Source organism: Pezoporus wallicus, unplaced genomic scaffold (genome assembly GCF_028554395.1).
Source record: "Pezoporus wallicus isolate ANWC-B61680 ecotype Strahan unplaced genomic scaffold, APGP_CSIRO_Pwel_v1 contig_5863, whole genome shotgun sequence".
In the NCBI taxonomy this organism is placed as follows: domain Eukaryota; kingdom Metazoa; phylum Chordata; class Aves; order Psittaciformes; family Psittacidae; genus Pezoporus; species Pezoporus wallicus.
Window position 1 is genome coordinate 375084 of NW_026635152.1, and position 26018 is coordinate 401101.

The window sequence follows — 26018 nt, forward strand, 5'->3', positions numbered from 1 at the left end:
AAACCACCAAAGCAGGCTCGGATCATTGCAATCCAGAACCAGCTCATCCCAGTGGTGCCAGCAGTTGGGTTGGATTCTGTAGCCAAGCTGAAGCCGGAGCTGAACCAGGCCTGGCACAGCGGTGACCCCCTTGGTACTCCCCTGCATGGAGTTCCATGTGTTCCTAAACGTTTGCAGATCAGGCTTTTATTCATGGGCTAATGCACGCTTGTTTGCTCATGCCTTACTCAGCCTAAACTCCTATTGAACTCAATTAAGGCTGTCATCTCCAGGAGCAGTCAATGTCATTTTTGCCCAAGTAAGGGATGAGTAACGAGGGATCTGAGCGGCCCTTGGAGAATAGCAACCATTTTGTTGCAGTTTTGGAGCCAGATTTCTTACAACTTAGCACCAGGCCAAGGGTGGAAGAATGCGATATGGCTTTATTAATCACACACGATTGCTGAATGCGCTGGATGCTTTGGAGACCGCCGCTTTACAGGCTGAAGCGTTGGCTTGTCTTGTCCCAAAATGCTTCAATGCAACCGAGCTTGTCACGAAGATTAGAAAAACATGTTTTGAGAAGGGATGGGGTGCAAAGAGCATCCCCTCTCCAAGCAGGGCGCAGGGAGGAACGCTCTCCCTGATTTACCTTGGGGGCTTTTGGGTACCACGGAGCGTGCTGGACCCCATGGCCACTGAGGCCAGGGTTTTGTCACGTGTTGCCCGTACCCGGGGCCGCAATTCCCGACAGTCGGGCTGGGTCATGGCCAGGGATTTGCATGCGATCAGCGGCTGTGGCTTAGCACGTTACCACCCATCGGCTGGCTCCTGGCTGGGTTCCCCTGGGAAATCGCAGTGGCGTGGGCTGAGAGCCCCATCCTGGGTATCTCAGGGTAGGGTGGGTGTCTGGGAGAGATGGGTATGAGGGGCTGAGGGTGTGTATGGGGGGGATAAGAGGGGCATGAAGGTGTTTGGAGAGGGGTGAGGAGGGGGATGAAGGCGTTCGGTGGGGTGTGAGAGTGTGAGGATGGCGATGAGGAGGGGGATGAAGGTGTGCGGCACGGCGCGAGGGCATGCAGAGGACAAGGATGATGTGTGGAAGGGGAGAAGGTGAGCGTAGGGAGGTGGGTGAGGATGAGTGGAGCGGGATGAAGATGTACGCGGAAGACCCTGGCAGGCTGGCGACGGGGCGGGACAGCAGCGCCGGCCCTGGGCTGCATCTCGGGGCTGTGGGCTGGAGGAGGGAGGAAGAGGAGGAGGGTGAGGAAGGCTCCTAGAGGGCGCTGCCAGGGCGCGGGACGAGCCGGGCTCCGGGGCTGCCCTTTCCCTAAAAACGTCCCGGCGGAGGGGAAGCCGCGGAGCTCGCAGCCGCTGCCCCGGGGGTGAGAGCGGGAGGGAGGGCGGGAGGACCGGTGGGAGGAGGAGGAGGTCAGCAGGAGGAGGAGGAGGAGGAAGGCCCGGCCCCGCCGCCTCCTGATTGACTCCCAACTTTCTGCTCCTCCCTTGCATAAACTTTCCCGTCCCTGCGCCTGGCTCCGTGCGCGGACCCGGGAGCCCGCCGTGCTCCCCGCATTCCTGCCGCCCTCCCCGGCCCGGCCCCGGCCCGGTCCCGGCCCGGCCCCGGTCCCGGTCCCGGCACCCGCGGCCGGCCCAGCCCCTCCGGAGCACGGAGCAGGTAAGCGCTCGCCGGGAAGAGACTCCCAACCCCCCTTCCTCCTTCTCCTCCTCCTCCGGCGCCTCCTTCCTCCCGGCCCTCCGGCTGCACCGAGCCCCGCCGGGTGCTGGGGAGGCGGCGGGGTCGCCCCAGCCCTCGCCCCCCCAGCACCCGGCAGCCCCGCCCGTCCCTTTGGGGCTCCCCCCCGACGGGGGTGTTTGTGTGGGGCACAGCCGCGGTGTCCCCAAGGTGTCCCCAACCCCCCCCCCGTTGGGTCCCCAGGGTCCCGCCCCGTCGGGGCTGTTCTGCGCTGCTTCCCCGCTCCGGCTGTTCCCCTGTAGGGACCTACGGGGTTACAAAGAGGCCTTGTGTACGGTATAGCCCGTACGTCGGGAGCAGGCGCCAGGCGTTATAGAAAGAGATAAACGGCCCGGCTGCACCCCCCTCCCCCCGGGAAACAGCACGGGACTGGGGGGCTGAGCCGGGCGGGGGGTGGGGGCTACACGCATGTCACGTTACATGTGTGTCACACGCATGTAGGGGATGACCATACACTGACTGTATGCTAAACACTTTGTGCCTCGTCATAGGGGCGCATTGCTAACGAGGCAGCAATTAGGTGTATAATTTTCAGCCGTGTGTCATCTTTATTATTATTATTATTATTTTATTTTTACACCCTCCTTGTTGGGGTTGGAGTGTGTTTTTTCTTCCTTAACCCCTTTGGAAGGAAAATAAGGCCAAGCCCTCGCAGTGCCACCCGTCTCCACTCCCCGAAACTGCTCAGGTCTGTACTTGGGTGAGAAAAACACCTGTATTTTGGGGAGAAACCATCTGGAAATGGTAGTGGAGGCCCTGCCAGGGCAGTGGGCACCCTGCAGCCTGCCATTGCCGTTGGGTGGTTGGCACGGGGAGAGGTGAGGGCAGAGATCTGGGGGTTTTTGATGCTTTGTGGGGAGCCAGGGCAGGCGACCGTCCCACGGCAAAGCGATAATCTCCGGTGTCAGGCACGCTGGGGTATTTTGGGCTCCGGCGTCCTCTGTCCCCTCCTATCGCTTTACCCGGCACGGGTACGTGCGTGCTGTGAGTCAGGGCTTTGGCACTGTCCCGGGGGGCCCTGCCAGTGGGGCTGCCACCCCCCTACCCGGTTTTGGGCTGCTTGTGGTGATGGGTAGAGAACTGGGGGGCTGCCAGGCTGGTGATCCCCTCCCCTCCACCCACCGGCTCTGGGGGCCTTCATGGCACCAAAGCTCTTCCCTGCACCCACTTTTGGGGTGGGTTGTTTCACTTTGGGATGAGAGAAGAGGATCCCCAAAGTGGATGTGGAGCGAGGGCTCGCCAGGGTCACCCAACAGCAAAACTGGGGGAGAAATGGGTGTGGGGTGGTGGGGCTGGGACCCTGCTTGTGGGAAAAGTGACTGTCACCGTGGCGCTGTCTGAGTGACATTCCCGGCACTTCCCCACTGGAGAGGATGGGCACAAGTGCCCCCTTGAGAGAAGGCCCTGGATTTCGTTGTTTGGGTTTGTGGGGCTGGCGTTCCCATGGGAAGGGGTTGTGGATGAGTGTGGGGTGAGCAGTCACCCCCTCCCAGGTGAGTGACACGGGGGGATGTTTCGGTCCCCAGGAAATGCTGGGCACCCAGATCCCTGCCGGGGCTGGCACCGCACTGGCTTTTCTAACAAAAATAACCCTTTGAAAGCAGCGAGCTCCACAGCGGGCTCCAGCTGCCTTCTGTGAGTGGCACTGGGTATTGCAAGGACCCTCGTCCCCACCGGGGCGCCTGCAGTGTCAGGGCTCAGCTTGGAGCAGGGGGATCCTTCAACCAGGGCATTTTGGGGAGCAAAGTGGTGCAGAGATGAACCTTCCAGCAGCCATCTCACCTCTACCATCACCTTCCTGCAAAGCAAAACCGCCTTCAGCCCCCACGTGCATCAGTAAGAGGGACTTGCATCCATTTCCCATGACATACATGGGACATCACTATCTACCATGAGACCAGAAACAGCATCTCCCTGTAATTGCCATTTAATCCCCGTCTTGCCACCACCAGAGATGGTCGGGAGGTGAATCCCGGTGGCCCTGGCATTGTGCTGAGGGAAGGAGTCTTTCCTGGTGGTGTGGAGCAAGTTGGCTCTGGGAGGAGGGGGTGGCACTGCCAATCAGCTGTAATTAATGTATTAAATAGCGAGTAACTGCATGGCTCCTGTCAAAAGCAGTGAGCACGAGGCCGGTGGCAGGTGAGCTCAGCTGGAAACTGGGGGCATGGGCAATTTTGGGCTGTTTGCAGGAAAATAGTGTGTTTTCCTGCTTTAGTACCTCTTCTGTCCATGGAAGCAGAGAATGGAAGAGCAGAATGGGCTCCAAAGCCCTAATGAAGGGTGCTGCCAAGATTTGCATGGCAAGAGCCATCCCAGGGCTCTTTGTGGGGTCAGGATCCCATCACCGAATGGGACGGATGCTGTCCAAAAAGTGTCCTATCTCTAGGTGCTTACCTCTTACTAAATTCTAGATAGCAATTGCAAGGGGCTGGCGGGGCTGCGAGGTGTTACATCCACTGCTTTGGATGCGATATAACCAAATAGCTTTTATTTCAGGAGCTCCCATCCCTAGGGGATTTGCTGGGTGGCCAGGCCATGCTCTGAGCTCCTCATCCGCGTGTCCGAGGTGTAACCTGGGGTTGGTGCCCAGGCACCTGCGTGTTGCAGCTGGGGCAGGCTCCCGGCGCGCATGGGCGGGCGTTCGCTATTGCCACCGTCACGTGGAGGCTTATGAAATGTTTTTTTGGAGGGAGGAAGGGAGGGAGGTAATGATGGGGTGAGCAGTGGGGCCGTCCCCGTGCCAGCCTGCAGCGGGCACGTGGCAGGGGCAGCCACCCCCCCTCTGCGATAACGCGCGGCCGCATCCTGCTGCAGGTCTGGACATGCTGCTGCAACTCCCGGTGCTCTGGTTTTCCCCGCTTGGTGCAATGAGAGTGAGGGGCCCAGCAGAACCTCCTTGTGGTGCTGGATGGCCACTCGCCTACCCGTGGTGCTGGGGAGTAGGTGGATCATGGCACTGGGCACTGTTTTGGGGTCCCCATGCAGGTTGTTGAAGGGTTTGTGGTGAGCACATGTGGCTGAGAAGTTTGGAGGTGACAAGCTGTGAACCCCACGGTCTCATGCTTGGGGTGGCAGCTGGGGATGATGTTCGTATAGGGCTCTGCTTTGGCAGAGCTGATGGGGTCCATAGAAACATGAGTGTCCAGTTGTTGAAGAACATCTATCCTGGTGATGCAGATCCCATTGGAGTGTGTCCCCTCATCTGGTCCCAAATGGATATAATGCTCTCATGTCCCCAGCATCCCGTTTGTTGCCACGAGACAGCAGCAGCACCAAAACCCAGCATGCCCAGTGCCTTCCAGGGCTGTGTCATGAGATGTGCCAGGTCTCCATTGGCTAAAGCCAGCCCACATCTCACCCTCATCCATCCTTTTACAAGCCAGAAGGTGACTTCAGGGCTGCGTTTCACCCTGTAAGAAATAACCCAGGAATCTCTCGCTCGCAGGTGGCTTGCAAGATGCAAGCAATGGAGGAGGCTGGTTTATCCCCTTCCCCCTCGCTGCCGGGGGGGATCAGACGGACCCAGCGTGTGCTCCAGAGCTCCTTCTGCGGGGGGTGGCCGGGGATGGGCCGGCCGAGCTGGAGCTAATTTTAGGTGGTGGGCAGAGCCTTGCGGGAAGCAGCCGGCTGGAGGGAGGGATGTGTGCGGTGCCCAGAGCAGCGGGAGCGAGCACCAGGGTCTGAAGACGCTGCTGTGGGGTTCGGGGTGACCCTGCATTGGCTGGGAGCAGCCGCGGGGCAATGGGGCACACACAGGGCAATGCCTCCACGCCAGGTTTGCATTACCCAGGGAGATGCTGAGCCTCGCGCCGCTCCGTGCCTCAGTTTCCCTGCTGGTGGGTTGGAGGCAGGCGGGCTGGCCGGGCTCAGGGATCCTTGCCTGGGAGCGCCAAGCCTTATTATTTTCCCCCCACGACTGTCTCCTCCTCGCTGCTCGCACAATTAGATCCAGCTGTTCACAATAGCCACTAACTTCTCTCCGGAAGATGTTCAAAGTTTACAGACGCGGCGTGCGTGGAGGATGGGCTGCGATCCCCATGCCAGCTCCTCGCCGCCCGCCCTTCCCCCAGAGGCAGCCAGCTCCTGCCTTCCCCCCCCCCCCTTCCAAGCTTAGGCAATTCGGGTTTAGGACAAAGCACACCCGCACGAAGGCACGCGAGCCCCCGACCCAGGCAAGCGTCGGGTTTTTATTAGCAGGAAGATCCGGGTGCTTTGTAGACCGGGAGCAAAGGTCTGGGGTAGGAGCTGTAGGATCCTGCTTTTTCGCTGCCCGGCTTCTTACCCGCACTCTTGGTTGGGTGAGTTGGCCACGGTGCTGGCTCAGTGAGCCCATACTCACTGGTGGCACGAGTTTGGGTTCTGGCTCTCCCATGGACCTCACTTGCAGCCTTGTCCAGGCGGCATCAAGGAGCAGAGGGTCAGGGTCTGGCTCCGATGTCTGGGTGCTCCCCGGCACTCTTGGGCCACGCTTCTTGCCAGAGATCCTTCCTTCTTTTACCAAGAATCCTGCCCTCATGTATTTTTAGCAACTTTCCTCCCCGAGGATTCCAGAGCAATTTTTCAATCTGCGGGAGCGGGAGTCGCTGTGCCCGATTCCAGCTCTCAGCTTGGGAAGTGGTGAGAGGTGCTGGGAGAAGGCGATGCTCTGCCACGGGCACCCGGCGTGCATGAGGGCGCGTGGTAGAGTGGCGCTACCCCAGAAATATCCCTTTTTGGGAATAAATCACCGATGCAGTTTGGGCAGCTGTAATCACAGAATCAACCAGGCTGGGAAAGCCCTTTCAGCTCATCCAGTCCAACCCTTACCCCAGCACTGCCCAGGCCACCCCTAACCCATGGCACTGAGGCCTCGTCTCCACGCTGTGTGAACACTTGCAGGGACGGTGACTGCAGCCCTGCCCTGGGCAGCCTGTTCCAATGCCTGAGCACCCTCTGGGGCAGGAATTGTTCCTCAGCTCCATCTAAACCTGCCCTGGTGCAGCTTGAGGCCGTTTCCTGTTGTCCCATCCCTTGTTCCTTGGGAGCAGAGCCCAGCCCCCTCCCTTACTACAGCCTCCTTTCAAGCAGTTGGACCATCTCCTGTGTTAAACGCGGACTCTGAGCTTCATGCTCATCATGGTGGGGCAGGGAAGTGTGTCCCCTTCGCAGGGGTGGCACTGCTGTGTCACGTGGGGTCCCAGACCGGAGCATCTCTGTGCCTGAGCCCCCAAAACCTTGTGTCTCCGGTGCTGGGGGGGACCGGTGTTTGCGCCCCAGCCCCTCTGTGTTCCTCTCCCTCCCGGTGCTGAGCGCAGTGGTGCTGCAGCTCGGGCAGCTGCTCCCGGGGCAGGGTTGGGTTTCGCAGGGGTGGAGGCAGCCGGGGGTGGGTGTGAAATGCATTGCAGCCTTCCTCATCCTCCTCCTCATCCTCCTCATCCTCGCCTGCCAGCCGGCATCCCCAGGAAGACGCTTTCCCTGTCCTTGCTGCAATGGCATTAAATAGGGTCAGCAGCACCTGAAACTCCTCCATGCAGGCATTTCTCCACCCAGGAGTAGGTCTGAGGGCTGGAAGGTTATCCGGGACAACTGGCCCACCTGCATGAGGGGACACCAAACTACTGCTGGCCCTTAGGGCTTCCCTGCTCCCAGAGACGCTCTGGACAAGCAGTGCCAGGAGCCCCTTGGGATATGGGACACAGTAGCCACCCTGAGCTCATCTACAGGGGATGTTCAGTATGAGACATCCCAGGTTGGGTGTATTTTGATGCGGGACCAAAGAGAATTCAGCGGTCCCCAGTGGGTGCCAGTGCCTGGCACTGGCTGTGCCACTGGCCACCGGTGCTGGGGATGTCATGGGATGGCCACAGTGGTGGTGGCCTGTGCCCGGCAGGCGACTCCAACCCTGTTGTTTCCATCCAGAACATTTCATAACACAGAGAGCAATTAATGCTGCAAAAGCTTTCTATTTATGCTGGGTGAAACGCCCCGGCCTGGCTGGGCAGGGCGGCCGTAATTGGGCCAGGGAGGGTTACGGTGTCCATCTGTCCCCTGCCCTCTGGTCTTGAACCTGGAGGCTTGAGCAAAACTGGCTCAGGTCCTCCAGCAGCCGAAACCTGGCTCTGCTGCTCTACCCAGGCTGGAGGAAGAGGATATGGAGGGGTTGGTTTGACACCCATGGTTCTGCCGTTAGGAGGAAGCATCTTGGGCTGTGCCCCAGGGTTTGCCTGGTCCCCTCCCTCCTTCCTACCAAAATGTTTGGGGCCAAATCACTTGAGTTTCCTCTTTCTTCACCCTTTGGATGAAGGGTCTGAGCATCCCTCAGCCTTGGGCCGCTGGGTGAGGACCAGCCACATCCCTGCGAGCAAGGGCCTAGGGATTTGCTGGGAGCTTGGGGGACCCTTTGGCTGTGGGGATCCAGTCAGAGCTGGGAGGCACATTCCTGGGGCAGCCCTGGCAGCACCGTGGACCCTGGTGGGATGCTGCCACGTGGCCTCCTGCGGTTTCCCCGCTCCGATTGCTTCCTGAGCCGCCCGCCAAGCCGGAAGGGACAGGAAGCGATAGAGGGGAGGAAATTATTCGAGCTGTCTCACGGGGAGCCAGGCTGGTGTATGGGGGGCTCTGCCATTGCCCTGTCCCCAGTGCACTCTGGGGTCCCTTTGGAGTGAAGGTGGCTGATAGTCCCTGGCAGGGAGGTGCAAACCTGGGTGGGACAGGGCAGAGCGGCCGCTCTTCCCTTCCGTTCCCAAGCTAGGGGATCCCTCACTGCAGCCCGAGAGCTGTTTGCAAGAGGAGCACGATGTAAACAAACTTCCTTCCATTGCCCTCCCCACCGAGCGGGGTCTTGCTTGGCTGCTGTCGCCTGGCTCAATGGGTGCTGGTTGTCCCTGGGATGACTGAACGCAACTTGGATTGTGTTCCCTGTGGGACTGTGGTAGGCTCTGGGGCACGGTGTTCCCAAAGGGTCCCTGGTCGAGCTGCCAAGGGGTCCAGGATTCCTGTGAGAAGCACTTGGCTATTGCAGGCAAAGCGCTGTTGGGTCGTGCTCAGCTGAGCTCCGTGCCTGGCGCTGGGGTCGGCAGGGGACAGGGCAGCATCTTCCCTGCTGTGTCGTGGTCTTGTTGGGGTCCCCTGGGAGCCCTGAGGTTTCTGGGTTTGCTCTGAAGGGCTCTCCAGGCTGGTGGCCGTGGCCGTGAGGGCAGCGTTTATCCAGGGCCTGTTCCCAGTGTCACGGTGTGGGCAGAGGCAGCAGCAGGAACACTGCCCTCAGCCAGTGGTCCCCTGCCTAACACGAGGAGCACGTTAACAAAGGCCTCTGCCTGCCTGCAGCCTGCTGTCAGCCCCCCCAGCAATGTTCGTGCTGAGCCCCATGGGCTGGGGAGGAGCTGGGGTGTGCAGGATCCTCAGCTTTAGAGTTTGCTCATTTGGGGTCTCACAGAGCGGGCTATGGGGGTCTGCAGACTCAGCACGAGGGGCGATGGGGGCTCCTTCTTTCCCCTCACCCCTGGGTGTGGATGCCACTGGTCATGGTGATGGGGAGGGCTGCCGGTGGCCTCGCAGTGCTGCGGCTGTGAAGGTGCAAGGTGAGCACTGCGCGGTGCCAGGCCTGCCCGGGCTTGTCCATGAACTTTTATCCTTTTGCTGTGGGGTCTGTGTGCAGGAGGGAGGGAGAAGGGCTGGATCCCTCCAGGCCTCCTGCACGGGAAGGTGGGATGGAGCTGGGATGCAGCCAGACCCCCCCACCTGGGGTCTGTTGTCCCACCAGTGTCCCCAGCACCGCAGGTGATCATCCTGTTGGGTGCTGGTAGTGCCCTGCCATGGGTTGGGGGAGCCCCCCTTAAGGAGGGAACCTTGGTACTGCTCTTGTCCCCTCAAAAATGGTCTCCACAGGGAACGCTCTGTGCTGCTGACCCCCTCGTGGGCAGATGCTGGTGGCCATGCCCTGAGTCCCTGGTGGACTGTGGCAATAGCATCGCAAAGGGCAATGCTGGACCCAGAGATAGGTGACACAGCCACCAGCCACGGAGGTCAGGGGTGGCTGGGGTAACGCTTTTGGGGCTGAGCACACTGGGGGAGAGGAATACCCCATTCCCCCCATCTTGGTGGCATGGGACAAAGATGGGGACAGGGAGCTCCCCATACCCGGGGGCTTTGTGGGGCTGACAGCCTTGTGGCCCTGCAGCCCTCAGCAGTGATGTCCCCGTGCTCCCATTGCTCTCCCCTGCACTGATCCCTATCGTGGCTGGTTGTGCTGGTCCCGGCAGCACCCTGCTCCTGAGCTCGGCACCCGCACCCAGCCCCAGCGGGTGCCCACCGACCGCTCTGACCACAGACCCTGCCTCCACAAGATTTCCTTCCCGCCACCCAGCAGAAAACACCCTGTCTGAAGCAGCCTTCCCCTGTGCAACCTCCCCTTTGCTTTTGCAGGGGTTAAAGAGGCTTCTTGTGGCTTTTCCAGGCTCTGCAGCCCTCAGCAGCTCTCCCTGACCTGCACAACGGTCTGCGTCACACCCCCACACATGGTGCCAGGGCCAAGCACTGTGATCCTGTGGGAACACCATCCCCTGGCACAGCCTTGGCCTTGCAGGGAGATAAGGGCTTCCCCGGCAACATCCTCCCCTGCCTGTTGTGTGCACCCATCCTGCCACGACTGCGGGACCTTGCAAGGGTGCAGCCCCCTTCCAGCACCCACTAAAAGCCTTGGACTGGAGCATGGTACCCCACAGAGGCATGGGAAGAGGGAGCTGGACGTGGGGGGGTGGTCCCCCTGGTGTGACTGCCAGCCAGTATCCCTGCTTATGGGGGCAAGCATCCCCATGGTGGGGCAAGCATTCCCATGGGAGGTGAGCATCCCCATGGGGGTGAGCATCCCCACCACAGGTCAGTGGTCCTGGGGTCCCCAAGCCCTGCAGAGGTGCCTGCACCACGGGAGGGGTTTTGTCCCCCGGTGCCTGGGGAGCAGCCGAAGGCAGGAGCTGGTGGCATGTTTCCCAGCAGGTCCGGTCACCTCCCTGCCCGGAGCAGGTCTGGCCGGTGGTCCCTCCGCAGCCCGTCCAGCCACACCAGTTTCCTAATTGCTGCTGTTGGTGGTGTTTTGTAAGGGCAGGGTGGAGCGCGGCCCTGGCCGTGCCTTGCGTCAGCGCAGCGCCTTGCACACTCCCTCCAGGAAATCCAGTGTCTCAGCCCAGCCGAAAGCAGGTTCGGTGGAAGAGGAGGAGGAGGAGGAGGAGGAGGAGGAGGAGCTGCTTCCTCGCACCTTGGCAGGAACCCCGGCATCACGCTCCCTCCTCTCCTGGCTTCCCTGCAAAGGCTGGGCTGGGATTTTCCTGCTGCGGGGGGAGCAATGGAGTGGGAAGGGGCTGGGGAGCTCTGGGCTGGGGGACGTGAGCTGGAACCCTGCCTGTGCCTGCAGCGTCTGGCACAGGGACGGTGACCCAGGGCACTGGTCATGCTGCTTGATCCAGGATCATGCCTGCATTGGTGCAACCAGCCCCATAGATCTGCTTGCAGACCTATAGCTTTGTCCATGGCCCTATAGCTTTGCCTTTGGTCCTGTCGCTTGGCTATAAAAGCACCCTTCAGCTGGGGAGGACAGGGGGTCTGGTGGCTCCTCCTGGCAAAGCAAAGTCACCCCCAGCATTAGCTTTTGGGGTTTTCCCCTCTCGTGGTGCTGTAGGGTACTGGGATTCTGGGGGTCCTGGGCTGGTGCAGGCCTGTGGGGCCCAGGCCCCCATGGGCTCTGAGGGCTGCAGGGTCTTGGGCTGCTGTGCTGCAGCTGCGGGATCTCTGGTTCCCCTGTCTGGGGGTCCTGGTCTTCTGGGTGTTCTTGGGCTGCCACAGTGGAGCCAGGGCTCAGCACCCAGCGAGGCAGTTGTAGGTGCCACACTGGGACGGAGCCCTACTGCAGGGGAGGACCCACTGGGGCCATCTCCATGTGCTACCTGCATTATCCCTGCCTGGCACCTAGTGTCCTCTTATCCTCCTATATCCTGGACAGTCCACTCGGTTTGGGCAACACATCCCTCTGGAGGGCTGCCCTGTGGAGCAGCACGGCAGCAGGCACAGGATGCTGTGGGATTTGAGGTGCTGTTGGTGTGCTATGGGACTTGGGATAATGCTCAGGATTTTGTGAGACTTGGGGTGTTGTGGGACTTGAGGTGCCACAGGACTCGGTGTGCCATGGGATTTGGGGTGTCATGAGACTTGGAGTGCCATGGGACTCATGGTGCCGCAGAACTCAGTGTGCCATGGGACTTGGTGTGCTGTGGGACTTGGGATAACGACTGGGATGCGGCAGGACTTGGGATAATGATTGAGATGCTGTGTGACTTGGGATAACGGCGGGGGTGCGGTGGGACTTGGGGTGCTGTGGCACTCGGGATAACGTGGGACTCATCCTGCCACAGGGCGCTGCGGGACTCGGGTGCCCCGGGCCCATCCGGCACCGCCGCCGCCTTGGCCGCCTGGCTCCATCCTGCAATCCAGTTCTCCTTATTTGGCCACAGCGCTCGGCAAGAGGGGGAGCAGCAGGCGGGGGGACGGCGGCAGGGGCGGGCGGCAGGGACCAGGGCGGGGCTGACATCACATCAGGACGGGGGAAAGAGAGATGGGGACGGGATGGGGACGGGATTGGACGGGATGGGGGGGGGGGGATTTCTTGTTTTATAAAAGGAAAAAATAAAAAAAAAAAAAGAGAGAAGAGAAGAGAGAAAAGAGAAGGGCTCCGGGCGCCGGAGCCAGCGGCGGCTCAGTTCCTTTAAAAGGAGATGTCTGCGCCGGAGACCTTTGTACACTCCCAGCCCGTCCGGGAAGCGCGGCGCAGGAGACACCTCTGCGCTCCCACCGCCCGCAGCTGCCGCCAAACATGTTATTGCAAAACAGTGCGCGGGGAGCCGGGCAAGGGCAGGAGGAGGAGGAGGAGGGGGGCTGAAGGCTCCCCAGCATCACCGCGGAGCGCCCGGGCAGAGCATCCTCAGGGCCGGGGGCCTCTCCCGGTGCCAGGGGTAGGGCTCTGGCACATGGTTCCCATTAAGGGGGTCTGGCTTGGAGCAGCCCAATGTCTCCTTTCACATCCCAGCTCTGCCTTTGCCAGCAGAGTGCGGGGTTTGGGGCTGGGGGCAGTTTTTGAGTGTGTGTGGGTGCTGGTGTGGGGCTGGGGCTCACAGGCTGTGGGGCTGCTGCTGCCCCGTCCTGAGGTGTCACCCATGGGCACCATGTGCCCAAGCTCCTCATGGATAATGCAGCATCTGGGCTGTTTCCTTCCCCAAATTTTCTAGTTTGACCCTGGGAGATCACTGGTGGCTTGGATTTGGGAGTACTCATAGAAATCAAGGCTCTGCCCCCAAGGAAAGCCTGTTTGTGGGTGTGATGCCTTGCACCAGGATGCTGCTCCCAGCTGTGGGTACAGCAGGGGACAGGGCCAGTGCTAGGAAATGACCTTCATGCTGTCACTGCAGCTCTAGTGAGGGTCTCTGGGTCTAACTGGTGTCCCTGTGTCCTGCAGGTTGTCGTGTGTCCGTGGGGGCTCGGGATCGGAGCCCAGAGCAGCCAGCACCATAGCGTCCAACAGCTGGAACGCCAGTGGCAGCCCCGGGGAGGGGCGGGAAGATGGCCAGGACGGCATGGACAAGAGTCTGGACAATGATGCCGAGGGTGTGTGGAGTCCGGACATCGAGCAGAGCTTCCAGGAGGCGCTGGCGATCTACCCCCCCTGCGGCCGGCGGAAAATCATCCTCTCGGATGAGGGCAAGATGTACGGTGAGTGATGGGGTGAAGCAAAACCTCCTGCCCCAAACCCACACTGGGGCATCACCTTCAAGCATCCCCCAACAGCAGAAGCAGCTACTCTGGGTGCATCCCAGAGCTGGACCAGGGAGGTGGCAGTGACCCGCATCCCCTCCCTCTGCCTGGCTCTCCCTCCTGCTCCCTCCCTCTCTCGGCCCTGCCGGAACGACTGGTTTGGTGAAGCCGTGGGGCAGGGAGCGGGTGCGGGACTGCGGGGCCAGCACCAGCCCTCCCGTTCCCGCGCGCCTCCGCATCGCTCCCAACCCTTCCCAACCGGACCTGGGGATGGGCAGCACCCTGTGGTGAGAGCCACCAGCCCACCCTGAGCCACCTGCACCTGGCTCAGCTGTCAGTGGCTTTGCTGGCAGCAGCAGGGCTGGTTGGCCCCACTGGTGCAATGAGTTTGGGAGTGCTCTCAGCCTAGTTTCTGGTGTCTCTTGGAACACTTCCGTCCTGGCAGCTCTGCAGTGGGGAGGAAGAGGATGAGGATGGATGATGTGGACAGGAGGTGATGCTGGCACGGGGTGTATGGTGCCACCAAAGAGCAGGGGAAGGTGTCATGGTGTCCCCGTCCCTCCTCCCCTCCACCTCCCATGTTGTCACCCCCAGGGCTGGTGACCTCGGGCATGGCTCACGATGTCACCATCACCCTGCAGTGCCAAAGGCTGGCACCTCCGTTCCCAGCCTCCAGAATCCACCCACCCAGGATGTCACTTGCCGTGGCTCACAGAGAAGGGCAAAGAGGCTGAGGCTTGGTGGTGATCACCGTGCCACTGTCCCCATCCCCAGCTCCCTGTGCCAGCCTGCTTGCTGGGGCCCCCAAAGCGGAGTGGGGGGGGTAGCACAGGGCTTCCCAAGCGGGTGCATTTTTTGGATTTCTCCGGGAATAGCTGAAGTGCCGCCGGGAGCCTGGCCCTAACGCCGAGCCCCGACCGGTTTTTCCAGCCTTTCGGAGACATCTGGCAGCTGCTTAAAGAGGCAGCGCCCCCCCCCCCCCCCCCCCCCCCCCCCCGGCAGATCCTTTTCATCTCCCTCCACCCTCCCCAGCACCTCCCCACTCCAGGACCCCCAGCCAGTGGTGCTGAGCTTACTGGGGACCCCAAGAGCCACCGGTGGCACCGGCGATGCCAGCATCTGACATAAAGGTGCTTTGGGGCCGCTGCTTTCCACCACCCACCTCTTCTAGGGTGTCCCATGGGATGCCCATGGCCACAGCAGCCTGTGCCCCACTGATGCCAGCAAGCAGGTGGGAGCTGGGGGGCTGGGACTGGCCCCCGCTCTCCACTCGCTGCCCGCCGGGTTATTTTTAACGCAGCCCGTCCAACTGGTTCACGTGGTGGTGTCAGGGGAGAGGAATTTGGGGAATGTGGTAATTTGGAGGAGGACGTGCCCTCTCGGAGGGAATGGCACGAGCCCTGGTGAATCACGGGGGACAGGGACCGGCCTGGGTGAATCATGGGGGACAGGGACAGTACAGCCCGGGGTGGTGGCTGGGGCGAGGTGCGAGGCAGGATGGGTGCAGGAGGTGCTGGCTGCTGCCCACAGGAAGGCACCCACATTTATTTCCCTTATTTATTTATTTCCCATATTTATTTCATATATTTATTTCATATATTTTCCTTGGTCTGGGTAAGGAGAGGAAGAGACTCAGGAGCTGATGTGACCTGGAGGCTGCTGCAGGGCTGGGTACCCCCAGGCTGGGGCTCAGCACTGGATCCCCTCCACCCACACCCCACAGCAGGCATCATCTCCCTCAGCTTTGGAGGACACCCATGTGGCCTTTCCCTTTGTTAGGCACCGACGAGGCCAGGGCGCAGGCTGGGAATAGCAGCAGCAATGGGAGCTGTGCTCAGTGCTTCAGGGTGCCACTGGGATGCGCCCCATTGCCAGCACCCATCTCGAGCACAGCGCAGCCATCCCCTATGGCACCTGGCCCTGTCTGTCCCTGTGTGTGTCCCTCCTCCTCCAGGAAGTCCCAGTTGCTCCAGGGCTGGTTGTGCTGGAAGGATGGGGGGGGGGGGGGGGAGTGATCGTAGATCTACTTTTTAAGGGATGTATTTTTTTGAAGCCAAAACCCGCTCCAAGGGCATTTCGACAAGTTCCAACCGCGACCATCTGGTCCATGGAGCTCCATGTGGCGTTCCCGGCCGCCCCCGAGCGCGGGGGGCACGGCGGGGGGGGGCCGCGGCCGGCACAAGAAAGCTCCCGGCTGCTCTGACGTTCGAGCAGAGATTGGCCACAGCTGGCCCCCAAAATGTGGTGCAAAAGCAACTTCTGCTTCGAATTAGACCCGGGACGTTAGGAAATAGTGGTGGAAAGGCCAGCGCCAGCTTGCGAACGGGAAGCAGGGAGCCGGGGGGGGGGCGCCCCAGGGTCCTGGTGGGAAGGGATGCAGGGAGCGGGTTCATGGGTCCTCTCAGGGTGCCCTGTCTGGGCTTTGAGGGGTCTGTGGAGACCCGTTTGGGGACAGGGCTGTGGTGGGGTCCGTGGGGGGCCGCTGTCACCCCCCTTGAGCCCCCTTGTGTTTGGGGGCTGCCAGACCCAGTGGGTGCCGCTGGCCTGGAGGGGTCTGGCCACGTCCCCTAGGGTCACCCCAACATCCCGTCGAGCCACCCCATGTCCCCTCGGGCCAGAGAGCTGTCGTGGCAGCGCCATCTCCTGGCAGTGCCTCCTTCGTTAAGAACTTGCCTCATTTAAGGAGTAGCCTCATTAAGGACCAGCATCTTCAGCCTGGGTTGGGGGGTGCTGGTGCCCCTGTCCCCCATTTCCCCCGGGCTGACCCTTGGCTCTGCTGGCAGGTCGTAACGAACTGATAGCCCGGTACATCAAGCTGCGGACGGGGAAGACGCGGACAAGGAAGCAGGTGAGGGCATAGCTGTGCTTCTCCTCTTGGGGGGACTCTGGGGGTGCAGGGGGAGGGGTCAGGTAAGCCTGGGGGCGAGTGGGTGCCCGGCTGCATCACCCATCCTCTGTATCCCCTCCTGGAGCCACCGTTGCTGCCAGCAGGACCCTCATCCTCTGCAAGGAGCTTTGTTTTCAAGCACAAACACCCTCGGGATGGTCAGTGCCAGCCTGATCTGTGGGTGCCCTGAAATCTGGGGTATGGGGCAGGCAGCACCCAGCCCTTCCTGGCTGTGCTGGGGTCACCCATGGGAGCAGGAGCCTTGGAATCTCCCATCTGAGCAGTGTGTGCATCCACGCACATCCATGCATCCCTTTGCTGCTCCACCTGGATCTGGAGACCGTTCCCACCTCTGGCCCTTAGAATCATGGAATCAACCGGGCTGGAAAAGCCCTTTAAGCTCATCCGATCCAACCTTTACCCCAGCACTGCCAAGGCCACCCCTAACCCATGGCACTGAGGCCTCGTCTCCACGCTGTGTGAACACTTGCAGGGACGGTGACTGCAGCCCTGCCCTGGGCAGCCTGTTCCAATGCCTGAGCACCCTCTGGGGCAGGAATTGTTCCTCAGCTCCATCTAAACCTGCCCTGGTGCGGCCTGAGTCTTTATGCTGATTGTGCCAGACACCACAGTGAAGGCATCCCAAAGCCCCCAGGCTGATCCCAAGGTGTCCCCATCTGGCCAGGGGAGAGGCTGTGCAGGTCCTGGGTACCTGGGAGTCCCACAGAGCCTCGCTGCCCTGTAAGGATTGGTGCTGAGGGAAACCGGTGCCAGCAGGGCAGGGAGCAGGCAGTGGTCCTCCATTGCCTGCATGAGCAGGGTCTCATCCATCCCAGCAGCTTCACCCTTCTGGCAGAGATCAAACCTGTGTGAGGACACACTGCCCTTGAAGGGATGTGTCTGTTTATCACATGTCTGGTGGCTTTTTCCTCCCCTCTGTGGTGGTCCCCAGCCAGGAGCTGGTGACCCATGGTGCTGGGAGTGGGTTTGTCTCCCACTGCAGGGGACTCATGGGTTTGGAGCATGGGGACACTTGTGTTGGGACTGTCCCGTGCCACAAGTCCCTTCAAGGGAGGGACACTGGTCCCCAGGCACTGGCTGGGGGAGATCCCTCCAGGACTGATGCTGGAGGGAGAGGGACCAGGGTTCAGCCACTGTCCCGGCGTTCAGACCAGCGCTGAGAAGTGCTTTATTTCTGGCTTGAAGCCTCAACTGGCTCCCTGGACCCCTTCTTCATGTGGGGAAGGATTCAGTGCTGGGTGACAGCACTCCCAGGGGAGAGTGCATGTGGCACTGTCCCCTCTGTGCAGTCGTGTCCTGCACAGCCTGTTGTCCAGCTTGGCGCTGGTGGGAGAAGTATCTTGCCTGTCCCCTTCCTGCCTGTACATCAGCCCCTTTGCTTTGGATCCTGCTCTTAGGAGGGCCTAGACACCAAAACCTCACAACACTTCTCACCTTTCCCACCTGCAAAATCAGCAGGAGCCTCAGGGGAATGAGCTGGTCCCTCCTGGAGCTCCCTTGGGACCTGCATACCCGCTGCAGGATAACCCAGGGGCCCCTCAAACCAGCCGGTTTGTACCCTCAACACTGCAAGCAGCAGCTCATTGCACTCACAGGGGCTGGGGGTTCTGTCTGGGAAGCCCCAAGACATGGTAAACATGGACCCCCCCCGAACTGCATCAGCTTCACTCTGAGGAGCTTCGCCCCAAACAGGGGGGCACAAACCAGCATCAATCAGTGCAGCAGCACCAGAGCCCCTCCAGTTTTGCTCTCTCCAGCTCGTGGCAGGCACAGGACCCTCTGCATCTCCAGGAGCATCACCCCCTGCGCTCCTCCCCTTTTCCATGCTCCCTTCCCCAGGAACATCATCCCACCTCGCAGGGATGAACACATCTTCACGCTCTCTGTGTTTTCCTTTCCGAACGGCATGGCGGGCGCTAGGTGTCCAGCCACATACAGGTTCTAGCTCGGAAGAAGGTGCGGGAGTACCAGGTTGGCATCAAGGTACGTTGGTGCCCTTGCCCAGGTGTCCGCGGCGGTGTCTCTGTGAGCATGGGCAGCCCCTTTTTCCTCCTTCCTCCTTTCCTCTGGTTGACGGCTCTGCTGTTCCCCCTCTCCTGCTCTCTCTCTGCAGGTCTCTAGCCACTTGCAGGTTCTTGCCCGGCGGAAATCTCGTGAGATTCAGTCCAAGCTGAAGGTACGCGCCCGCCGCCGCGCCCGCTGACCACTAACGCCCTCGGCTCTGCGGTGTGCCGCTTGCTTTCCTTTACTACCTCTGGTTTGGTGGTTTTGGTTTTCCTTCCCCCTCCCTCGGCTTCTGGGACCAGATGGGTTTTTAGAGGCATCACTGCAGGATGCACAGAGAAGTGCAAGGATGGGAGGGGAGGCAGAGCCCTTCCTTCTCCCCCAGAAGAGTGAATTTGGGTGCCAAATCCCCTCCTGTCACCCAAGCAAGGACTCCACTATGGGGAAATGGGGGTTTAAACCTCCTCTGGTGATCCGTGGGGCTGCACCCCTCTTTTGGGCTATCAGGAGTTCTCCCAGGAAGGGTAGGACCTCCTCCCCAAGAGCAGCCAGCAAGACAGTGAGGGTCAAACAAGGGGTGCAAAGGGCTGTCCCCCTGTAAGCTGAGACCTGGCCCCACTGGTGACGGGTGCTGGTAGGACATGGGCAGAAGTAGGGGGGTCCTCGGGTCTCTGCAGGCTGCCAGCTCAGAGACTTCTGATGGACGAGGGTCTGAATATGGCCAAGGTGGCAGCTCAGGGATGAGGACGGCAGTGGGTCCAGATGGGGCCATGCTACTGTGGAGGGGACACAGGGGTCCCAGGAGGAGAAGTGGGGGTGCCAGGGCAGCCCGTGATTCCAGGAGCCAAGGGAGCCGAATGAGGAAAATCTGGATCATCCTCTCTTCTCTGGTTCGCTTTTCTTTCCTTCCTTCCTCCTAACTGGAGCCCAACTAACCCTTCCGTAACTGGTCCCACTGTGCTTCGTGGCGGTGGTAGGGAGGATGATGATGGGGCACGGGCAGGACTGGGGGCATTGACAAAGGACCGAGCCCTGCTCAGATTGGACCCGCATGGTGCAAGGTGTGGAACAGAGTGGTCCTCACTGCACTGCCACCCATTGAGGACAGCAGCTCCAGGCTGGGCTGTGCACGCTGGGGTGTTCCCAGCTTAATCCCAGACTGTCACACCAGGAAGCATGTCCATGGGCAGGATCCATGGGGGACACCTGCTGCCTTGCCGAGGAGCCCAGAAAAGGTTCCAGCTCCCTGCCATGACCTCCAGGTCCCAAAGGCATCATCTGCTCCCTGTGTCCCTGTCCTGGATGCTGTGCCCGAGTGTCCAGCACTGAGGCTGGCAGTGGGGCCACTGTCAGAGCTGGCGCTTGCATTTTGGCACCCAGAGCTTTAACAAGCTCTGGCTCACCCTGCCCGGGAGCCCACCAAGCCATAACCTCCACATCCCTTCAGCAGGGACACTGGTGCCCCATGAGTGGGGTGCCAGGAGTGCTTCCACCCCCTGTAGGTTTGGTCTGGGGGGGAAGCTAGGAGAGGGCACCCAAAACTATTTTGGGAGGCTCCTCTGGGCTCATGCACCTTAAACGCAGCTCCCAGCCCCGAATCAAATAGATAAAAACCAGCTTCCCTTATTGCAGGGCCCAGGGCAAGGGGGAGTCAGAGGCAGGAATGACCCCTGGAGTTGGGATGGAGGCCAGTGTCCATGGCTGCGCTCTCCGTCCCTGGCCATGCTGCCTGGAGGAATCCAGCAGGGAACAGCCAGGGCAGGGATCCCTTTAAACAATACACTGTGGATGCGAAACATCTTTTCCCAGCCATCCTGGGAGGCAAAGCCGGGCATGGGCACCCCTCTGCCCTCACCCAGTGCCTGTCCCATTGAATGGAAACTCCCTCCCGTGAGCAATAGAAGTATTTTAAGCTGCAGTCATGCACGTGTTAGTGCTGCGTGCGGCTGCATGCCCATGCTCCTGCGCTGCCCCAGGTGGAAACAGATGAAGTGATTGATCCCTGAGGAGGGTTCAGAGGGAAAACAGGCTGTGCGGTGGGACCAGCACCATGTGTCCTGGTGATGTGGCTGGAGGAGCAGCCCTACCGTGAGGGAAGACCTCAGAGCCCTCCGCTCCTGCCCAGCAAAAGGCAAAGGCAAAAAGAATTGGTCTCCTATAGGAACGTACACAGGGCACAGATGGGTTGTGCCCAGGGTCTTCCTTGTGGTGCTGTAGGGAATTTGGGGCTGGGCAGGACAGGAGCTGGTGGCTCTTCCTCTCTGTGCCCTGGCTGCAAGTGTTGGGGTTTGCTGAGGAGGTTGTGAAGGATGTTAAAGGTTGCAGAGGTTATGACAAAGCCAACAGAGATGCTGGCTGACAATCCCCCAAGACAGTGGGCAGGCTTTGGCGTCCCATTCGGGGGGGCTGGGGTTAAGCCCAGGCATCGGTGCCCACCATGTGCATCCCGTGGTCGAGGGGCTCAGTCCCCAGACCAGGCTGTGTTGATGAGCTGGGGGGGGGGGGGGGGGATACCCCACTGGGGGTGCACACAGTGCCCACAGGCTCCCACGAGGCTCTAACCTTTGTTTTTTCCTTTCTTTTGTGGACAGGCCATGAACTTGGTAAGTTGAGCTTGGGTTTGTGATGCCTTTTGTTCCCCATTGCTTTTGCCTGCTCCTGTGGAGGGGCTCAATCCTCTGCATCCCCGAGGGGGTGGACAGGGGCGATACCTTCCAGCCCCAGCGGCTCTTGCCCAGGGGACGTTTGCAAGCTTCAAGCATTTATTAACAAGAGTGCTTTTGGGGTGGGGGGGGCATCCACTTGCCCTGGCCCTTTGGCTGGGCTGCACGACCAGCTCCAAGCTTTTGTACACTCAGACTGAGGGGGGGTCTCAGTTTGCCCCTATAACTCCCCATCTCCCTCCTGTCCCCCCCAGGACCAGGTCTCGAAGGATAAGGCTCTGCAGAGCATGGCTTCCATGTCCTCCGCGCAGATCGTATCAGCCAGCGTCCTGCAGAACAAGCTCAGCCCCCCTCCTCCTCTTCCTCAGGCTGTCTTCTCCGCTGCCCCCAGGGTGAGGACAGCCCCACGAACCCATACAGGGACACCCTGGGGTGGGGGGGACACGGATCCTGCACAGGGGACAAGGGGATAGTGTTTGATGGCCATGCTCAGCCCTGGTGGCAATGCAAGGGGGGATATGGGGACTCAAGGCAGTTTGAAGCAGGCAAGGAGGGGAATTTGGGGGTGTCACAAGCCGCTGACTCTTCCCTGTGCTGTTCTCCCAGTTTTGGAGTGGGCCTATCCCAGGACAGCCTGGACCCTCTCAGGAGTAAGTATGAGACCCCTCCACTGCCCAGTGCTGGGCAAGACCCCCCCTTGGTGAGGGGCTGGGGTAACCCAGGCTTCGTTAACCTAATGATGCTCTTTGCTTTCCAGCATTAAACCATTTGCACAACCAGCTTACCCCATCCAGCCACCCATGCCTCCATCACTAGCCAGTAAGTGCTACCCTTGCCCTCCTTAGAGGGACTGCAACCTGCTTGGTCCTGTTTGTCCTCTGCCCTGTGCCACCCTCCCACCACCTCCTGCAGGTTCTAGGGGAAAAAAATGGGTTTAAACCCAGCAAAAAGCTCCAGGATGAGCAGGACCCTGCTGCTCCCGGCTCTGTCTCCTCCCACCTCCACGTCACTTTCCCTTTTCATCCCATGTTTTGGCCATCCCATGGGAAGGCCCCTGTGCTGGGAGATCTGGGTGGGTGGGGGATACAATAGGACAGCAGTGCAGGGGGGTTCACCCCATGGTGTCCGTGTCCCCCTCCAGGTTATGAGCCCTTGGCTCCGCTCCCACCAGCCGCCTCGGCCGTGCCGGTCTGGCAGGACCGTACCATCGCCTCCGCCAAGCTCCGGCTCCTCGAGTACTCTGCCTTCATGGAGGTGCCACGGGATGCTGAAACGGTAACGGTCCCCTGCGTGTCCCCAGCACCTGGGTGGGATGTGCCTGTCCCCATGCTTGGTTTGGGTTGAAGGGACCTTAAAGCTCCTCCAGCTCCAACCCCTGCCCACGGGCAGGGACCCCTTCCACTAGAGCAGCTTGCTCCAAGCCCCTGTGTCCAACCTGGCCTTGAACACTGCCAGGGATGGGGCAGCCACAGCTTCTCTGGGCACCCTGTGCCAGCGCCTCAGCACCCTCACAGGGAAGAGCTTCTGCCTTAGATCCAACCTGAACTTCCCCTGTTTCAGTCTGAACCCATCACCCCTTGTCCTATCACTGCAGTCCCTAATGAAGAGTCCCTCTCCAGCATCCTTGTAGCCCCCTTCAGACACTGGAAGCTGCTCTGAGGTCCCCACACAGCTTCTCTTCTCCAGGCTGAACAGCCCCAGTGTTCTCAGCCTGGCTCCACACAGGAGGTGCTCCAGCCCCTGAGCATCCTCATGGCCTCCTCTGGCCTTGCTCAAACTGCTCCATGTCCTGGAGCAAGCAGGCTCCATGAGAGCAGCGCAGAGGGGCAGGATCACCTGCTGCTACCTCTTGTTTTGATGCAGGCCAGCACAAGGGTGGTTTCTGGGCTGCAAGCTTACCTCCTGCTTCACCTCACCTCTCGTTTTCATCTCCCCACCCCGGTCCTTACAGTACAGCAAACACCTCTTCGTACACATCGGGCAGACGAACCCCTCGTACAGTGACCCACTGCTGGAGGCTGTGGACATCCGCCAGATCTACGACAAGTTCCCCGAGAAGAAAGGTGGCCTCAAGGAGCTCTATGAGCGTGGGCCCCAGAACTCCTTCTTCCTCGTCAAATTTTGGGTACGATGCTGGGAGGATGAAGATGGGGAGGGTTGTCCTTGAGCCATGGGCTTGATGCAGGTTGCCAGCATAGTGAGAGCATCTTGGGCAGCTCATAAGCTGGTGTCCCCTATTCCCATGGAGAGCTGGGTGGTATGTCACCTAAGAGGACCCCATCTCTGCTCATTGTAGAACCATGGAATGGTTTGGGTTGGAAGGGACCTTAAAGCTCATCCAATTCGAAACCCCTGTGTCCAACCTGGCCTTGAACACTGCCAGGGATGGGGCAGCCACAGCTTCTCTGGGCACCCTGTGCCAGCGCCTCAGCACCCTCACACTTCTTCCCTCTATCTTACATCATTTCCAGGCGGATTTGAACAGCACGATCCAGGACGGGCCAGGGACTTTCTACGGTGTCAGCAGCCAGTACAGCAGTGCAGAGAACATGACCATCACGGTCTCCACCAAGGTGTGCTCCTTTGGGAAGCAGGTCGTGGAGAAGGTGGAGGTGAGTCCCACGCCCCACTGCATCAGGAAGGGGTGGGAATCGGGTCCACAGTGGGTTCCAGGATGGAGAAAGCCCCAGAGCTGGGTGTAGGACTCATGGGAGCGGAGAGGCCATCTTCACCATGTCCCAGTTGGCCACTGTGTGGTTTTCCGTGTGCCATTGGGTTCCCAGTGCTCACCCTGGCTGTGCCCCACAGACGGAATATGCACGGCTGGAGAACGGCCGGTTCGTCTACCGCATCCACCGGTCTCCCATGTGCGAGTACATGATCAACTTCATCCACAAACTCAAGCACCTCCCTGAGAAGTACATGATGAACAGCGTCCTGGAGAATTTCACCATCCTGCAGGTAATTCCCTTCCTTTTCCAGGGAGCATTTCCCACCCTGACACAGCCTGCTGTGTGCTACCTGATCCCAGGGCACTCAGCCTTGGCAGTGCATATACACCTGAGCCCCCAAAAACTGGGTAGCAAGCTCTTGGTAGTGCAGTTAAATTGGTTGTGCCTAAGCCTGTGCAACACCCCAAATGTCTCTACAACTGCCTGACAGGAGGATGGAGCCAGGAGAGGGCTCGGCTCTGCTCCCAAGGAACATGGGAGAGGAAACGGCCTCAAGCTGCCCCAGGGCAGGTTTAGATGGAGCTGAGGAACAATTCCTGCCCCAGAGGGTGCTCAGGCATTGGAACAGGCTGCCCAGGGCAGGGCTGCAGTCACCGTCCCTGCAAGTGTTCACACAGCGTGGAGACGAGGCCTCAGTGCCATGGGTTAGGGGTGGCCTTGGCAGTGCTGGGGTAAGGGTTGGACTGGATGATCCAAAAGTTTTTTTCCTACCTGATTGATTCTAGGGTTCTAAATAACAGGTAGCACATTTTTCATGGTGCAATTAAAGTGTCCGAGCCCATCAACCCCACGAGTAACAGCATCTCCCCATGGGCACAGCCCCATCCTGATGCACTGTGTGCTCTGCCGCAGGTTGTTACCAACAGGGATACCCAGGAAACTTTGCTCTGCATTGCCTTCGTCTTCGAGGTGTCCACCAGCGAGCACGGCGCCCAGCATCATGTCTACAAGTTGGTCAAGGACTAGGGGCCCTTGGGGACAGGTGGGGGTATGAAGGGTGCGGGGTGAGGGGGCTGTGCTCAGCAGGCACCCGCGCCCACTGCCTCGTGAGGAGTCATTTGAAGTGAGGAGGAGGAGGAAGAAAAACAATAGCCAAAAAAGACTGACTTGTGACGCAGATGTTTTCGACTTAGGAACAGTTTCTTTTTTTTTTTTTTTTAAATAAATAAAAAAAAAAAAAAGAAGAATGGGAAAGGAAGTGTAGGGAGAAAGGAAAACCGCATCCAGAGCTGGATGGGGAGAGGCTGAGGAAGGCCGGGAGCCCATCGGTCCACTGCCAGCAGCGGGATGTCGGAGCAGAGGACAACCCCTCCTCTCACCCCGCACCTGAGGGTCCTGATCCCAGTCCTGAGCGGAGAGGAGCGAGTACGGATGGGCTGGAGGGTATGGCAGCAGCATCACTGCAGGTCTGATCCAAATCCGATTGGCATCAGTGCTGCCTGGAGGCTGGTGGGGACATGGGGATGGAATGTTGAGGTTGGGGACATGGGGATGGAATGTTGAGGTTGGAGCAGGGTAGGACAGGGTGGAGAGGACCCAGGATGCTCCTTCTCCATGCCCCGGTGAGGCACTGGGAGCTGGTGGCACAGAACTGGGAGGCCATTGACGATGCAATCTTGGTTTTTTATGGCTCTTTTTTTTTCCTTTCTTTTTTAAATTAAAGTGCTTTTTAATACTTTTTAAGAAGACACCATGCTTGTAACCAGGACTGTGACCCTCTGTGGTGTCCAGGACCTCCTTTCACCCCCTGTGCTGGTGATGGAAGAGGTGACACAATAGTTTGATGGGTCAGAGTCATGCTGGGCTTGGGGAACAGCTCCTGTAGGGAAGATTTGGGGGTGTCCCCATTCCAGGAGGGGCTGCAGACGTGGCAGTGGGATCCCCTGAGCTCTGCACTTGGGGTGACCCAGGCTAAACGTACCCTCTGTGGTTGCTTGCTGAGGAGTATCAAGGAGAGAGCACTGTGGGTGGATTTGCCTGATTTACTTTGCATTTTCCATCCTTTTGTTGGAGTTTATTTCACCTTTTGGACTTTTTTGGTGTTGACTGTTGTGGTTTCAGCTGCTCCCCGCAGCCGCTCCGGCTGGCTTGCCTGTATCCCATGGGAAGCAGCTGGGGAGGCAGCTGGAGCAGGGAGAAGCAGCGCATTGTGCAATGCAAGACCAGGCTGCGAGCGGGCAGAATTTGGGACAGAGAGGGAC

At 59.9% G+C, this 26018-nt stretch overlaps 1 protein-coding gene across 5 annotated transcripts; it reads left to right on the forward strand.

The window, feature by feature from the left end:
- The first annotated feature begins 1438 nt into the window (after positions 1-1438).
- TEAD3 (TEA domain transcription factor 3) lies at positions 1439-24972 on the forward strand. 5 transcript variants are annotated; one of them, XM_057404113.1, is made up of 14 exons: positions 1439-1657; positions 13215-13468; positions 16294-16358; positions 18339-18401; positions 18532-18594; positions 21014-21025; positions 21340-21477; positions 21692-21735; positions 21843-21904; positions 22227-22360; positions 23037-23210; positions 23557-23697; positions 23894-24046; positions 24670-24972. In XM_057404113.1, the coding sequence occupies exons 2-14, from the start codon at positions 13333-13335 to the stop codon at positions 24781-24783; spliced, it is 1299 nt and encodes a 432-aa protein (XP_057260096.1). In that variant the 5' UTR covers positions 1439-1657; positions 13215-13332; the 3' UTR covers positions 24784-24972. The 5 variants fall into 5 exon arrangements, with proteins under 5 accessions (XP_057260096.1, XP_057260102.1, XP_057260111.1 ...); XM_057404119.1 differs by lacking the exon at positions 21014-21025; XM_057404128.1 differs by lacking the exon at positions 18339-18401 and having other exon boundaries at positions 1440-1657.
- The last annotated feature ends 1046 nt before the right edge of the window (positions 24973-26018 follow it).

Excerpts from the sequence above, each read along its gene's own strand:
- TEAD3 (XM_057404113.1), top strand. The coding sequence starts at position 13,333 with ATGGACAAGAGTCTGGACAATGATGCCGAGGGTGTGTGGAGTCCGGAC. Across the intron at positions 13,469-16,293 it reads GGATGAGGGCAAGATGTACG|GTCGTAACGAACTGATAGCC; the intron begins GTGAGTGATGGG and ends CTCTGCTGGCAG. Across the intron at positions 16,359-18,338 it reads AGACGCGGACAAGGAAGCAG|GTGTCCAGCCACATACAGGT; the intron begins GTGAGGGCATAG and ends GGCGGGCGCTAG.